General features: G+C 36.2%; 2 protein-coding genes across 2 annotated transcripts; one reads left to right on the top strand and one right to left on the bottom strand.

Moving 5' to 3' along the window:
• Positions 1 to 10169: 10169 nt before the first annotated feature.
• Positions 10170 to 12459, top strand: LOC140841573 (ninja-family protein AFP3-like). The gene is made up of 2 exons (XM_073209095.1): positions 10170 to 11078; positions 11967 to 12459. The coding sequence occupies exons 1-2, from the start codon at positions 10490 to 10492 to the stop codon at positions 12266 to 12268; spliced, it is 891 nt and encodes a 296-aa protein (XP_073065196.1). The 5' UTR covers positions 10170 to 10489; the 3' UTR covers positions 12269 to 12459.
• Positions 12460 to 13880: 1421 nt separating this feature from the next.
• Positions 13881 to 17960, bottom strand: LOC140841572 (LRR receptor-like serine/threonine-protein kinase RPK2). The gene has a single exon (XM_073209094.1). The coding sequence runs from the start codon at positions 17661 to 17663 to the stop codon at positions 14262 to 14264; it is 3402 nt and encodes a 1133-aa protein (XP_073065195.1). The 5' UTR covers positions 17664 to 17960; the 3' UTR covers positions 13881 to 14261.
• Between the last annotated feature and the right edge of the window lie 17 nt (positions 17961 to 17977).

Below are 17977 nucleotides of genomic sequence, written 5' to 3'. Positions count from 1 at the left end.
TATAAATAAAGAGCGAATTGGGCTTATAGATTTATGGAGCCCAATTTCTTGTAATGAACTGAACTCTGTTGTTATTTGTGTATAATTTTCTTTAATATAACGATTTAATTTTTAGGGTTCGTTCTTAAAAGTAAAAAAAGTATGATATGTTAAAATTTTAGTATTTATAATTAAATAATTAATTGAATTTCATTAAGATTGCGTTTGGACATGTGAATTTAAAATATATTTTTATTAATTAGAAAAATAAGACCATAAATATTAAATTCGCCTTTTACGTGTTTATATAGTATTTTATGTTAGTTATGGTGATTTTTAACTTCACTCATAATATGTCATTTGAAATTCATTCTACTATCTATTAATAATGTGTAAACAAATAATGTATAAATTTAATATTATTGTTTAGAAAAAAATAAGATCTTTCAGCTCAGACAGAAAGATACGTGAACCTAGAAGATGCACGACGGCACAAGAGGATGGAGCAGCGACATGGATGAAATAGGGTTGAGGGAGTGGAGATAGGGGGTTGGAAGAGAGGTGTGAGTGAGAGAGAAGAGGATAAAGCTAGAGGTAAAGGACAATTTTTATCTCATGTTCCTCTGAATAGGAATCAAGACAATGTGATGGAGATGAGGGAATCGGACGGGAAGTGGGAGAAATCGCAGAAGGTTGAGAGTGATGCTATATTGCCTCTGTTTTATAGACAAGAGAAAAGAAAACCAGAGAAAAAAGTTGAAGAATGCGCCGGGCAATGTTTTAACGAGCTCCTGAAATGCTTACCACCTTAGAAAATATTATTCTTAACTTCATTGTTAATGTAATTTGTTTCTGAATATATGATGCAAATCGGTTGAAAATTAATAAAACCAAGTTCTTGTATCAAGTTCATGCATGTTGTTCTATTATGAGGATGACATGAGCTGAAGTTTACTTACTTGGGCTATGATTGGTAGAGAAGAAGAGGTGGGGGAGTGAAAATTAAAATTTACTTACTTGGGCTATACCTAGTAGATGAGAAGAGTTTGGAAGATTGAAAACTAAAATTTTCTACTTGGGCTATGCCTAGTAGAAGAGAAGAGGTGATGAGATTGAAAATTGAATTTCCTACTTGGGTTATGCCTAATAGAGGAGAAGAGGTAAAGATATTGAAAATTAAATTTTCGTACTTGGTCTATGCCTAGTAGAGTAGAAGAGGTGATGAGATCAAAAATTAAATTTTCCTACTTGGGCTATGTCTAGTAGAGGAGATTGAAAATTGAATTTTCCTACTTAGGCTATGCCTAATAGAGGAGAAGATGTGAGAAGATTGAAATTTAAATTTTCCTACTTAGGCTATACCTAGTAGAGGAGAAGAGTTGAGAATATTGTAATTTATTATTTTTCTGATAAGACATCGCTTAGAATAGGAGTTAGGAGTGAGGATGTTAAACTTTTATTTTCCTGCTAAGACAACGCCTAGTAGAAGAGTCAAGAGTGAGGAGGTGAAAATGTTATTTTCCTACTAAGACATCGCCTAGTAGAGGAGTCAGGAGTGAGGAGGTGGAATTTATTATTTTCCTTCTAATGCATCGTCTAGCAGATGAGTCAGATGTGAGAAGGTGGAACTTTTATTTTCCTGCTAAGACATCACCTAGCAGATGAGTCATGTGGTGAGGATATAGAATTTATTATTTTCCTGCTAAGGCATCGCCTAGCAGAGGAGTTATAGGTAAGGAGGTGGAACTTTTATTTTCATGCTTATGCATCACATAGTAGAGGAGTCAGGGGTGAAGAGTTGGAACTTTTATTATCCGGGATGTGCCTAGCAGAGGAAAAGAGGTGGAGATACTGAAAATTAAATTTTACTTACCTGGGCTGCGTCTAGTAGAGGAGAAGAGTTGGGGGGGATTGAAAATTAAATTTTACCTACTTAGGCTACGCCCAGTAGTTGAGAATGTGCGTATATTGAAAATTAAAAATTTTCTTACTAAGGTTGGAGCCTAGTAGAAGAGCTTGAGTAGTGAGGGTAAAGGTTGAAGCCTAGTAGAGGAGCTTGAGGTGGTTAGGGTGAAGGTTGGAGCCTAATAAATGAGCTTGAGGTGCTGAAAGTGAAGAGCTTGAAATATGGAGAAGGATGGTTCATAATTTTCCTACTAAGGCTGAAGCCTAGTAGATGAGCTTGAGGTGGTGAGGGTGAAGTTTAGACCCTAGGTATAGGGGCTTGAAGTGAGGAGGACGAGGCTGCGAGGTTGTGGGGTGTTGGGGCGAGAGGTGAGTTGAGGCTGCAAAGCTATGGGCGAGAGCTGAAGTGGGGGTGCAGGCGAGGCTGAAGAGACGCGACGTGGTGCAAGGTGAGGCTAAGGCCAAGTGTGGCGGCTGTGATGCAAGGGCGAGGGCAGGTTGTGGGGCGAAGATGGGCGAGCGCGATGCAAGGCTCTGGGCGAGAGAGGAGGGAGGGCGTGCTGGAGTGGAGAGGTGACGGCAGGCAAGGAGAGGCGATGGTGAGGCGCAAGGAGGGAAAGCGAGGGCGAGGGAGGCGATGGGCGAGAAGGCGTGCGGCCGGGTGATGGGTGAGGGCGTGCATTGGCGAGGGAGAAAGACGGGGTTCGAGGCTAGGTGGGTGGGTGAGAGAAGGGTGAAGTTGTGAGGTTGCGCGTTGGGCGAGTGGGCGAGCTCTCGGTTGCGGGCGGGGGTGGCGAGGATGAACGAGAAAGGCCAGCATGGGAGGGCGAGGAAGAAGAAGGGACAGCGTGAGGCGAGGCGGCTACGGGAGAGGGCATGCGGAGGCCGGGCGAGCATGTAGAGAAAGGTGAAGCGGGTGAAATCGGCGAGGCTATACGAGGGGCTATCCTAGGAGAGGAAGGGCGAGCACAAGGCTTTGGGGTGGACAAGAAGTCGAGGATGTGAGCGGCAGGAGAAGAAAACACAACTCACATATTGTAAACCGAGGACACGTAATCGAACTTTGAACCTGCGATTCAGTTTGATTGGGGAGGGGAAGACTAGTGATACCCCATGAATAGGCCCATCAAGATTAGGTCCAAACCGGATTTTGGATCCCAGCCCATCCCTAGCCAAGGTAGAAGGCCCATGTCTCATGTACTTTCCTATAAATATCAGGTTTGATTGTCTAATTCATTTATTCAATATATGGATTCTTAGCAGCGTCTCTAGATGCTCTCTCATTTTATTCTCAATATTTGACTTGAACGTCGGAGGGGCTACACCGGAACACCCTCCCTGCCCCCTTCTAACAGTCTTCTTTATGCTTTCAGACATAAAGTAAATTCAAGGTCTGCACTCGCGATAGTATCACTTTCTGGTACCGAACCCTAAATTTTCAGTGAGTATCAAGTATATTTCGGAAATTTGAGTGAGATTGTGATAGATTTTTATAAAGATTTGGCCTTTCTTTGGTTTTCGCTCGAATGAATTCAAGAACTCGAACTAATGTTGGGTTTTTTTTTCCATTTATATTTATGATCTCTCCTGGAAAATATATTTGGATGTGGCTGATTAGGATATTTTTTGAACTTGTTTTTTTCCCCTTGCATTCAAATGTGATTGTTTATGTTGGTTTGTATAATAAAATGACAATATTTAAAATTCACGTGTTATTTAGTTAAATGCTATTCTCATAAACTGCAAATCAGTTTTTCGATAAATTTGTGCATTTTATCACGTGTTCTGTCTTTAGGTCAAGTTTGTACGATTGATTTTCTTGTTCAAACCTAAACCATGAGTCCTTTCGATTATTTGCAATCACCTCCCCTATCATCGGAAATGGACTGTTACCACCATGGATTGCAGCCCAAACCTAGATGACTTCAATAGCTAGGATAGATTTAAAACCCTGAGAAAAATGGTGTCTCGTGTGAGAGATTGGATAAAATTGTGAAGGAACTACATGAGATCAGTTTGCGAATGCAAAAGTGTACTTCAATCGATGATGGGGGCGGTCATGGAGCAAAGAATATAATAATATTTAGTATTATGATTTTTTCGAATTTACTGTGGAATTAAAAATATGTATATGTGACAATGGATGAATAATTGAAAAATAAGTAGACATTTGTGTTGTTGAAATACGTAACTTTATGACATTTAAGTTTGCATAAATTTCGGATTCATTTTCACATTTAAAAAAACCTCCGGCTACGACTCCATTCCATTAACATTTGCTTTAATAATTCCACTTCCATGTATTAGAGTAGGACGTGTCTAATAAATCAATTTGTGTCTTGTGTTTTTTTACTCTTATTTAAAAACAATCTTTATTTTAATAATATTTTACGATTTTATCAATTATATCATTTACATTATCCGTATACTCATACAACTGCATAGACAAAATCATTGAATATACAATAGGTACCATGAAGTTTGTCTCTTAATGTAAGATCAGGAAACTCATTAAAATATATTGTATATTCTAAACTAATTCTTAGTTGATTCAGCCGTGTAAAATAAGGATAAAAGTCGCTCGAGTTTGAGAGTTTCATCTGTTATGTAAACACCATATTTGGACGTGGATTCATACAGATGAGTGATCATTTGATCAAGAACAAAACAACTCACCCTCGAACTTTCGAAGTGGCTATCACTTATTGGGTTGAAAAGTATGCGGTTATGGTTGTACATCATTAGTTATTTGACTTGGGACAATGTAGAGGTTCTACGTACTATCATGTATTTTAATCCATTTATCGACTCCATAGAGTGTCATCAGGTGACGAGTTTGGGTGTAGTTTCAAAATACATATGAGTCGATGCCTTGTAGTCAAGGATTCACTGATCACCATGAGTTGAGATATCATATGTGATCTGATGAGTTAATAGTACAAGAAATCTCTGGTCCGAGTAAGACATGTGCATTTTGGAAAGAAGTTTCCTCATTTGCACATATCATGTCACTATTATTAAAATATACACAACATCGTTATCGATTTTGTTTGCAACTCTCATATACGAATGGTTGCATATTCGATCGGGATATATTAGTTGAAATAACCGTATTGTACGCTAATCATAACTTAAGGTTAATGCACACACTATCACTAATACATAATGGATCATGGGGCGATGTTTCTAGATGCTGTTAATATGATCTGATCGGTGCAATCAGACTTGAGTTCTGACGTTTTTTTTATCAAGGGGTTGTTGAAAAGAAATAAAACTAATTAGGGTAAGCCCAAATATAAACAAATGTTGTTTTGAATCAAATGAAATTTGAACTCACTGTCAGATATATTCCAGAATTATTGAGAGTCACACAATTATTGGATTTTGTGTCCCATTAAAATAGTCATATTCAAGGAGTTGAATTTGAAGACTGTAGTTGATGGAGATCAAAATGTTACTTATAAAGGAGTTTATGAGTTAATTTCATATAATGAAAGTTGTGAAATTTAGCTTAACTAGTATTTAAGTGAGAAAAGTGGAATTATCTGTTTTAATAAAAGAGTTCACAAAACTGACATCTGTCAAAAATGGATTAGTATAAAAAAAATTCATTTGAAATTTTCATTTTTCATTTTTCCTTATGTTAACGAGATTTGTACGCTTGATGCATCGACGTTATTTGATTATCGATCGTAATTATAGCGAGTTCATGATGATTTATTTAGTAAATCTAAAATATATTAATTAAATAACAAATTATTAATAGTGATTATTAAGTGCAAAATTCTCGTGGAACATTTTAGGATATACTATAATAGATTAATTGATTAATAACTAATTGAATAATTAAATAAAAATTATTTTATTTAAAATATAAATAAATATATGTATGTGTGTACATATATATGAACTGTATTATTAAAAGTTGTTAATATTTAATTTTGCATAGTATTTTCAAAATGGAATATACATACATGAGAGTTTTTGAATAATGAAAATATAGTGTTATGATTCAAAAGAATCTTGATTAGATCGGGTATTAAATTTTTTAAATATTTCATTATGGGTTATACAAAATAACATAACTTTTACACACAATTTTTTGTCCACAAAAATCTTATTCTCTCTTCATCATCGCCAAAATCGGCCATTCATAATATGGAAGACAAAAATTTGGCCACCCTTCTTCCATCGTGTGTCGCCGCCATCCACTGCCGCTTGTCGGAATTCCGGAATTCAGCCGATGTAATCTCGAAACAAATTTCGTGTGGATTTCTAGTGCAATCTACCTGAGAAAGAAAACATTTGATCGTGGATCTGATTAATGAGATTGAAGAAGGTGGTTGATTCTAGTATATCGTTCGTAGGGATTTACAAGAATGACCAACTCTGCTAATCACGATCTACTTTGGTGTTCATTGTTCTTAAATGCAAAGGTAAATCAAATATAAATGCCTTATGAATTGTTTAAGTCATACAACATCCAAGGGAATTTTGATTGTCAGAACATAATTTTTAAAACTTTTCATATTCCTTTGATGCGGAAAAAAATGGTACACCAACATGACGACATATAATTATAAAAGTAATTGTGCTTGCTCAAAGGGAGTAGGCAGAAATATATTGAAGAGTAGCTAAGTATGTTGTTCACTTTTCAATGTAGAATAAAATTCAAAACAAGTTCACAATAAATTATTTACACTTATATCCAGAAACAATCTCAGAAACCATAGAAAGCAATCAAAAATTCTAGGTATGAAGTTCGATGGGAGTAGATATCATATGCAACAATCTCATATATCTATATTTATGAAACGAGTCGACCTGATTTATACATACAGTGAAAATTAATAATTTTGAAATAATAATAATATTTTTTAGTCGAAATTGGGCTTGTAGCCCAATGGTCTCACCCTCTTGCCGGACTAGCCGGTTCCCCGAGTTCGATCCCCCCTCCTCGCGTGAATTGTAATAAATAAATATATATATATATAACTAACGAAAAATTATATTTTTGCAGAATACTTAATAACGTATTTTTTCACCTTGATAATAGTTGCATCCCCAACTCCTCGAAATCCCTCGAATGCTGGTAGTTGCGGTTCATGGAAGTATCTCATGTCCATGTTATCACTCTCCAACTACTGCAGAAAATCTTGGGAATAAGTGAAGCGTTTAGATGGCTCAAGGATCAACAAATCCAAAACATGATATAGTGGAATTTTGTAAGGTTCATAATCCTTTTTTTTTGGTCCTGCAATCACAACCCTCAGGATAGTCCATAAAATCATTACTCACATAACTCCTCACAACTGGCTGTGGAGTACAAGTTTCGAACTCAAAATCATTCAAGCCATAAGTATTTGGAACAAAGAAACCTGATACGTCTTCTGTTCGAAACTAAGGATGCATGTACTCTACAGCCAAGTGTGGAGAGTTTCGTGAGTAAGATTTTATTGGATATTATGATAACTGTGATTACATGATATAAAAAAAGACAGGCCTTGCAAATCTAATGCCAAATTAGTTGTTACTGCAAAAATCATCCTGCCTTATAATAATGTAAAGGAAAAAATAACATTTTAAAAAAAACTCACAAACCTCCATTGCTTATGATTATTCTAAAATACCAAAACTTTATAAAATATTAATACAAAATTATTGTTTAGCTAAAAGTAGATGGGCCCCACTCTCATTCATTTTGTCAATCAGCACGTTGCCTTCTGCAAGTTGCATGTTGTCGTGTAACATGTGGTTCTGCACCAAAACTCGACACGTGTACAAATCACCAACAATTCCACGTGGCAACACCGACCCGCTCCGGAAAGTGCAACTTGAATCGCCAGTCGGGTCCACTTCGGATTTCATTTTTATCTTTCCACAGATTCGCTCCGACTCCCGGACCCTCCATTCTCCAACTTGCGTTATTATTATTTTTTCCTTGTGACAACGACTTCTCAATCATAAAATAATATTTGGAAATTTTTAATTTTAATTTTTTAAAAAATGATCAAAGAATTTAGCTAGCCACAAAATTTTACTCAATATTATAGCAAATATTATTGTTAATTGTCCTACATCGGTTGGATAAATAACCTTTGAGTTGTATATATAGAATTGGACAATCCTCCCCCCTTGAGCTAGCTTTTGGAATTGAGTTAGGTCCAAGTTCCAATCTTAACAATTATAATATCAACGGATAGATCAAGTTTTTTTAGATATTCATTTTGTTTAAAAATAATATGTTTTTATTATAAATGATATAGTCATCTAAATTTTAAAAATATAAAATAAATAAGATTGAATTTAAAATTTTAGATAAAAATAAAATCGAAATACTTAAAAATAATAATTTAAAAAGTTCCGAGTTAAATATAATTATAATTTGAATCAATATTTCACCAAATAAATTAAAAATATTAGCATAAGAACCTCTATTTTAATCAAATAACATACAACATATTGACAATAAACATCATAATTTTCAATACATCATTTACTATGTATTCGACCTACTACAATATTCTCGTTTTAAAGAAAACAATTTCATCAAACGTTACAAAAACATCATTCATACATACAACGTCGTCACACGGATAATAATTAACTACGATTATCGATCATGTTAGCTCCGAGTTTTCCCAATTTTCAAGTGTTTCTCAAGACAACTTGCCTCACATTAAAAGTTGAAAAGCATAGATTATTATATTTCCGTGTAGTTTTCAAATTAAATTATTTGTTTTTGGGAATATTAATCATTAATGGCCCCAATTGACATTTGTCTATTGTTACTTGCACACCAACTTGCTAATTTATTAATTAATAAATACTTTACTCAATATAATATTATTTTTCGGACAATGTTTCTCCCATTCCTATTGGCCACGAGACAAATATATAATATAATAATGTCGTCTCATCCTCCGCCACCTCGGAATAAAATTTATACAGTAATGTTTTGATCCATTTTTTCCAACTTAGACGGTGATTGGTGATTACGAACTCGTCAACGTTCCCAAATTTTCCAATATAAAGGGTGGCGTGCGACGAACGAACTCTGATTATAATAGTGGAACAATGATCTTTATGAATTGGATCGTGTCGAAATTCATCTCACAAAATTGATTCATGAAATGACCTCAAAAGATTTTGTGTATAAAAACGTACAATAAAATTATAATAAAAATCAAAATTGAATAGCGTTTGAACATTTTAAAACAACCCTAATCAAAAAGTTATTTCATGTATTTTAAAAAAACAAAAGTTGAAAAGGTAAAAATTGGAAATAGGTAGTATTTGATAAATAAATTATTTTAAGGGGAAGTTATTTAAAAATCCCCAATCATAATATTTTTTTGCATTCACTCCCTACCCACAAAATTGTGGTACTATTTCATACAAAATGTGGTACACTTCATGTGGAAATGTGGTACACTTCATGTGGAAATGTGGTACTAAAAAAGTACCTAGGGACTGAAAACAAAGAAAAAAAGCGGCTGGGAACTGAAGCCAAATTTCCCGTTATTTTAACTCCATAAAGTTTTAGATTTCAATTAAATTAAGAGTGAGTTTCATGTGAGACCGTCTCACAGATCATAATCTGTGAGACGAGTCAACCCTACCCATATTCACAATAGAAAGTAATACTCTTAGCATAAAAAATAATACTTTTTCATTAGTGACCCAAATAAGAGATCTGTCTTATAAATACTACCCGTGAGACCGTCTCACACAAGTTTTTGCCTTAAATTAAACAGTGTTTAATACAAAATTTGATTTTGAAAACACATACAAAATTGATTTTTTAATTATTTTTTAATGATTACAAACTATCTTTACTAAAAGAGCCATGATAAAAACTTGTGTAAGATGGTTTCACGGATCATATTTGTGAGACAAATTTTTTATTTGGATTATTAATGAAAAAGTATTACTTTTTATATTAAGAATATTATTTTTTATTGTGATTATCGATAGAATTGACCCGTTACACAGATAAAAATTTGTGAAGTCGTCTTTGTATACTCAAGAGTCATAATGAAAAATGAGAAAAAGATTACTGAAAATTTATTTATTTTTATAATTAAAATTATTGATTTTAATATGATGGATATAACTAAGTCGCTGGAGACGCCTGTTTAGTACTTGACCTAGAAAACTGGTTGTCTCAACCACGTGACAGAGTGCAATCGCGTCTCATGCCGCCACGTGTCGATTTTCTGACAAACCTACGTTACGGCTGAAAGACCCTTTCCGTCATTTCACCCTCTCTCCTATAATCAAGATCCCTCTTCCATTTCCACCTCTTCCTCCAACGATTTCTCCCTATTTTCCCTCACCATTCGCTTCTCTCTATATCGCCGGCCGCTTTCTCTTAGTTTCAGAAGATAAGATTTTTTTCCCACCCCGTTGGTTAGGAGCGCCGAAAATTCGGTTCTGTTATTTGTTCTGTTAGAAAACATGTTGATTTTTGCGTGGAAACTCGCGCGGAATTTTTTGGTTTTTGAAGAACCCGCCTGAATTTTGAATTGGAAGTGTGTTTTACCATCTGGGTTTGGCGAATTCTTCCAAATCTTTTCTGGGTTTTCTTTCTCTTGCTTGTGTTATGGCAAAAGTTCAAGAAAATGAAGAAAAATTCAATCTTTCTTTGCTGGCGAATGGGGTTCGAATAGATCTGCAGCATAAATTCACGAGCCAGGGTTTTGAAGAGGAAGATGAAGATATGGAATTGAGTTTAGGGCTTTCATCGAACGGTAGATTTGGTGTGGACCCGGCTAGAAAGAAGCTGAAGCGTTATTCTTCCATTTCGGATTTGGTTTCCCCAGTTGAGGCTGCGGCTGATAATGGGGGAGGCACACAACCACCACGTGTGTCTGTGCTTGAGAGTTACGGGCAGCCGTTGATGAGGGCCTGCTCTCTGCCGACAGAGGCGGCGGCGGAGGAGGTCCGCCGCCGCAGGGAACTGCAGTCGATGCGGCGTATGGAGGCGAGGAAGAAGAGGATGGAGAAGTTGAAGAATGTGCGTGTGGTGAAGGACAAGGAGAGCTGTTTGGAATCTGAAAATGGTGGCTTTCAAATGGTTTGCAATGAGAATTGTAATGGCTTGGAGAATGGACATGCAATGGAAGGGTCAACTGGATCAAGGGTGAGTGGTTCATCTGGAGTTTCTGAAACTCAGAGCCAGCATATAAATGGTATATATTACAATTCACATCTTTGTAATTTTTTTTTAAACAAAAATTCTTGGTACTGTGCCTAAAATATGCACTTTAAATTGTTCTTTGTTGAACTAACAAATAGGAAGTGTGACTTTGATTTTTTTATGTATGTAGAAATTTGGCATCGGGTCATTTAATTCTGTTTCTTATATACCCCATACTATTAGTGACCAGATGCCATTTTGGACTTGGTTTTCTTATGTGATTATCATGGACAATGTTGGGTGATTTTGGAGTTGGAAAACATGGTTTTTGATTTTTGTTGTAGAATATGTAAGATTGAGTGCTTGAGTCGAATCTTTGAAACTCTATGGTTGAGAACAATAGGAGCAATTGCTGCTTATGCTCCTCGAGAAATAAGTGCTTTGTTTCAACTCTGTGTATCACATTTTATGTTTGTAATATGAGGTGAATAACACACTCTTCATGAACATTTTCCTGATGCTGCATTATAAATTCAACGACTCCTTTTATATTAGGAAATCATATTATAACGAAAGAATATACTTTCTTCTGGAGTTTTGTTGATGATTATTGTCTTGTAATGAAATCCATGGTCCACCTCTGGAAAATCGTTCACGATTTTGATCTTTTATAATGTTCAGCTAGTTAAAACAGAAGGGTTGCATTTGGATTAATGTATTTGAAGCTAGAGATTTGAAATCCGTACTAACAAATCTGTTGGTTTGTTTGGGATAATGGTTTTTAACTCCCTAACTAGGTTTTGGCATCATTATGGTTGTGGATTTCAAATTAATTCTCTCCACTCCAAATGCAATATGATGTGAAAATTGAAAGTCAATTTTAATACTGAATTTGCTCTAAATCTTTGTGGGATGTCATGTATCTTATGTATTATAACAGGAACACAAAATACTGAGGTGAAGAGCCCTTCTAGTGGCGATGAAGGTACAACATATGGAGCAAAAGAAACGCTCAAGAACGCCATGCTCGATATGCCTTACGTATCAACGAAATGTGATGGAATAAACGGCAATAAGGTCAACGGGTTTCTATACAGATACAAAAAGGGGGAGGAAGTTAGAATTCTGTGCGTTTGCCATGGTCAATTCCTTTCACCAGCCGAATTCGTGAAGCATGGCGGCGGCGGCAATGTGGAGAACCCTTTGAAGCACATAGTTGTTAACCCCTCTCCTCTTTTGTAATGATCTTCCGAGACGAACTTTGGTGGGAAGGTTAGGGTGGGATTCTGGATTTGGTTTATGCAGGAAAGTTTCCAGACTTTCTTGTACTTCATGAAGAAAACATGGCTCCCGAAGGGAGAGATTTGGTTGTAAGAAGATTTTTTAACGATGAGCCATTTTATTTATTTGGAGCAAGTGTTGTTATTGATTGATCCAAGAAGGATTTCGTTCTACAATTTCAGAGGAGTCTTTAAAATTAAACTAGCCTCATCGAACACATGATATATATAATATAATATAACGTATTTAGTATTGACAAAAACTTGTATGATACGGTCTCATGGGTCGTATTTTGTGAGACTGATATCTTATTTGGGTTATCCATGAAGAAATGTTATTTTTTATGTTAAGAGTATTACTTTTTAGTGTGAATATATGTAAGATTGATCTGTCTCACAGATAAAGATTCGTGAGACCGTCGACATATTCTTTAGTATTATATTTGCATATAAATAATTTTTTTTTTCAAATAAATTGTTTAATTCAGATATTTGATTTAATATGATTTTGGCATTTAGAATAATAATAAATAAATTGACATCTATAATAATTAATTGAAAAAAAAATATTTAAAAAATTGATGAGATATGAGTAGAATTATAATATATAATTATTACATATAGTATGGTAATTATATATAGTATAGTATAGTAAGATTTCCGCATCGTTACATAAAATATTAACTTGATATATCTTTCTTAAAAAAAAAAAAAACAAACAAAAAACAACTTCATATATTCGATGTATTCAAAATTAATACACTTGTACGGACGCGTATGAGATTGGCTTACGCCATGCTTGGTTATGATAAAATAAAATTTAATAAAAACTGATTGGATCATATAATGAAATGATATCTATTTAATTTCTATGATTGATATAAAATATTGAAAAAATAATTAAAATAAAATTATTTTTAATAACCAAATTATATTACAATTAAAATATTATTAAATTACTTCTTGTTATTTCATCATCATCTATTATTATCTATAATTATTAAATAATATTTTATTTTATTCTTAACTTATGATTTTTTATTATTAATATTTCTCTATAATTAAAATTATATTTATTATTAGTATATTGTAAAAATAAATTATAATTATTTATTATAAAAAGAATTCAAAAAAAATTATATAAATATATAATACGAATATATAAAAGTTAGGAGATTAGATAAATTCAACCACAGTGGTGAGAATGTCTATTCTCAATTTCTCATGAACATTTCATATTCCAAAATAACAGAAATGAAGAATGAAATGATATTTAAAATGATAATATCATTTCCAACTCATTCCATCCTGTCAAACATGCCTTGAACTTTTAATGATGTTTTGGGAAATTACTAGATAGTTATTTTATCTCACGGATCTTAATATGTGAGACAAGTCAATCTTACCTATTATATTCACAATAAAAAATAATAATTTTAACATAAAAATTAATATTTTTTCATTAATGATCCAAATAAGAGACATATCTCACAAATACAACTCATTAACGTCTCACACAAGTTTTTACCCAGAATCAAACATAGTCTGCGGTGCAAGAAATTGGGCCTGCTATGTATAAATAGTGTTGATTTCACAGGCTGGGAAACATGGGATGAAATCTTGCAAAAAAGAAAAAAAAACACTAATCTTTCTTATTTTACTTGAACCAAGAAAAGAGAGAGAAAAAAGATACAAGTATACAGCACCATAAACAAATATCTGCTTCATTCCGCAGAACATTAGTAAATGAATCCCCCCTTAATCTAAGACTCAGCCATGGAAAAAAATTGGGGGTCGGTAAAAGCTACACTAAAATATACAAGTAGCTAAAAATTCAATACTGACAGTAGCCCCAAGAAGACAACCAAAACCACTTCTCCCATAAATGCGCCGGGTCACAAATACAATTGACTTTTTAACATTCCGTATCAATAAAATGAAATTCTTCTGCATTTCTAACAAGATGGAGGTTGAAGTTGTTTAAGCCGTCTTACTACCTGCTTCATTGTTGGCCTGCTCGACAGCGAGTCGACAGTACAAACGACTGCCAGATGCAAGACTTCGACCAAATCGTCGTGCGGGCTCGGATCCCACAACCCAGCAGTAAAGAATTCCTTGGCATGGCCTTGCTGTAGAAGCATGCACGCCCATGTGACAATGTTAAACCCATTTCCATAGGAAGAGAAGGATGGATCCAGAGCTTTCTTATCGGAAATCAACTCAAGCAGCACAACTCCATAGCTATATACATCAGCCTTGTCAGAGACACGGCAAGTCATGGCGTATTCTGGAGCTACGTACCCGAAAGTTCCTGCCACACCTGTTGTGGCGTGAGTTTCAGAAGTCCCCAATAGCCTAGCTAGTCCAAAATCAGATAGATAGGCATTATGCTCCTCATCCAGTAAAATATTACTTGGCTTCACATCACGATGAAGAACTCGTGGGACACATTGGTCATGTAGGTAGGCGAGTGCCCTTGCAATGTCTAAAGCAATTTTGTGCAGTATTCTCCAATCAACAGCTCTGGTGGATCTTTCTTGAATAAACTTTTCAAGATTGCCACCTGGTAAATAGTTGTAAATCAGAAACATCTCGGTTTCACTGGCATGATATCCTATCAAAGTAACAAGGTTTCGATGGCGAAGCCTCCCCAGGGTTTTGATTTCTGCATCAAATTGCTGAACACCTTGGAAACGTCCCAATGATAGGCGCTTTACGGCAACCAGGACACCTGGAGCAACCTCAGCTTTGTATGTAGCACCAAAACCTCCACTGCCGATGCAGTTGCTTGCATTAAAATTTGCTGCGGCACGCACAACAATATCAAATGTTAGTGGAACACCAATGTCGGTAAAGGTGATCACTTCCTTTCGGGCAGTTCCACTTACTCGGGACCGTGGTTTCCACTTTCTTGTGTATACAAATAGAACAATAAGAGCAAGAAGAACAGATACAATAGCTGCAGCTGATGTTATAGAAGCAATCTCAATTGAGTTGAAGCCTCCATGTTCACTTGTTCCATTTGGACTTGATGATGGAGAAGTAGCATCATTTTGCCAGTTTCTGTGCTGATCAGCAGGTGGCGAAGCTAACAAGAACGAAGGGCAAGGCTGGAGGAAAGGGTTCCCAAGGAAACTGTTGCATTTGATGGAATTATTATTCAGAGGCAAAGGTCCAGAAAAATTATTGAATGACACATTAAATGTCAACAGAGTGGTTATATTTGCGACCCTTGCCGGGATCTGCCCAGAAAATTTGTTATTGCTCAGGAGGAGAACCCTCAAGTTCCTCAAATTCTCAAGGTCTGTAGGAATTTCACCAGACAGAGAGTTTGATGACAGGTCAAGAACTTCCAGAGAGTGTAGCCGTGCCACGCTTGCAGGGATGGAACCATTCAGGTAATTTCCAGCTAAAGAAAGGCATCGGAGATCCTTTATCTGGCCAAGATTGATAGGAATCAGACCTTGCAAACGGTTCGAGCTTAAATTAAGAACATCAAGTGACACCAAGTCACTGATGCCGGAAGGAAGACCACCCACCAGTTGATTAGCCGAAGCATCAAGGAGCAGCAGAGACTTGCACATTGTGCCAATATCTATCGGAATTTGGCCAGATAACCAATTCTCAGAGACGTTAACAATCATACCTCTCACTTGATCACACTTTTCAAAAAAACTTCCAGGGAACGAACCAGTAAGCTTGTTGCCGCCAGCAAGAAATGCATAAACTGTTTGCTTTCCCAATCTTTCAGATGCAATAGGCATTGACTGCACAAGGCCTGTGAAGTTGTTAGAACCAAAGTTATGGATCACAGGGAAAGTACCAGCATCTTCAAAAAATGGCAAAGAAGTTTCAACTTGAGTTCTATATCCAAAATATGATATATATGCAGCAGATGGATCATAAGGATCTTGAGATTCCCCATATATTGATTGCACCGGTGTACAAGATCCATTAAATCTGGGGATTGAACCAGTCAAAAAATTCCCACTAATATCAAACCGAGTCATACAAGGAACGGGAATTTTGTCAAGGATCTCACCACTGAGTCTATTTGTGCTCAAATCGAGAAAATGCAGTTTCTTGCAACTGCTAAGCCCCTCGGGGACATGTCCAGAATAAAAATTTTGAGCCAAATTTAACATCTCCAAGTTGTCACAAGAACCCCAACTAACAGGCAACGTTCCTAGAAGAGTTGCTCGAGGTGCCCAGACAACCCTCAAGCTAGAGAGACTGGTAACTTCATTTGGAATTGTACCTACATAGAAATTAAATTCATTGCCAGTATTTGCCAACTTTTCCATTGTAAGACCACTTCCAAGACTTGCGACATTTGGAAGAGGATCCCATAAGCTTGACAACACAAGGACAGATAAATTTGAGCACCCTCCGAGCTCAGATGGTATGGTGCCACTAAAACTGTTTCTCGACACATCCAGCACTTCAAGCTGACTCAGCCGACCAAGTTCACTAGGAATAACATCTTCCAACATATTTGAGAATAGCACAAGCGTTTTCAACCAACTACAGTTTCCAAGACTTTTAGGAATACCTTCGGACAAGTAATTCCCTGAAAGCTCCAAATACTCAAGCTTCCTGCAGTTATCCCCGATCTCAAGGGGAATCGGCCCATTGAGTATATTATAGGACAAGTAAAGCCCCCTTAAATCTTTAAAATTGCCAATAAACGCCGGAATTGATCCATCAATCTGATTCCCAGCTAAATTCAAAACTTCAAGAGCAACACAGGCGGAGAGAGACCTTGGAATCCCCCCAGACATCTTGTTAAATCCCAAGTTAAGAACTTTCAAATTTTTCAAACCATTAAATTGAGCGGGCAAAGAGCCTGAGATCAAATTCCCTTCAAGGTCAAGATTCTCAAGACTCTCCATACCCCAAATTTCCACGGGAATCTCACCACTTAGCTCATTGAAGGGCAGAGATAAAATCTTGAGTCCAGTAAGTTTTGCAATAGAAGGGCTCAGTGTACCCAAAATTTTACCTTTACTTTTCAAACAAGGCCTTCTAATTCCAAAGCCGTACAACGGGAATTGAGCAATTCTAGCACAAGACAAAGAATTACCTCCACCAGAAACATTCAGCGCCACGACCCGGGAACCCAAATCACAAGAAACCCCGGTCCACGCACAGTGATCCGGGCTATCCAAATTCCAGCTACTCAGCACACCAGAAGGGTCCGAAAGTGAATCCTTCAACTCCAAGAGCACGGATTTATCCAAATCGGAGCCCCAAACAGCTCTCTTCTGAGCTGAAAACAAGACAACACAGAGGAAAACCAAAACCCTCAACGTCCTGTGCAGATGGTGCGATATCATAAGAAAAGAAAGACAACCCATTGCTGAAGAACCAAAAGGGGTCCTCAAAAAGCCCCAAGAAAAGCTCGGACCCTCGCTTTTCCACCTTTTTCTTGGAATCAGGTAATGGAGCGCGATAAAAACCCTAACCCTAATTCCGGGATCAGCTTTTTTCTTCGAATTGTACTCGCGAAACAGAGTCCACAGAGGTGAGCAAAGAGAGGAAAGAAAGATAGAGGGAGGAGGAAACAGTGGGGTTGCTCTTTGTTTGTTCTCCTTTGACAAAACGCGTTGCTTTGCAATTTCATTGTTTCTCTTCGGTCTTCTCTTGTCATTTTTTCTTTTTTCCAATTTTT

This window comes from Primulina eburnea, chromosome 9, assembly GCF_022965805.1.
Source record: "Primulina eburnea isolate SZY01 chromosome 9, ASM2296580v1, whole genome shotgun sequence".
Taxonomy (NCBI): Eukaryota; Viridiplantae; Streptophyta; class Magnoliopsida; order Lamiales; family Gesneriaceae; genus Primulina; species Primulina eburnea.
This window is presented reverse-complemented; position numbering and strand designations above follow the sequence as displayed.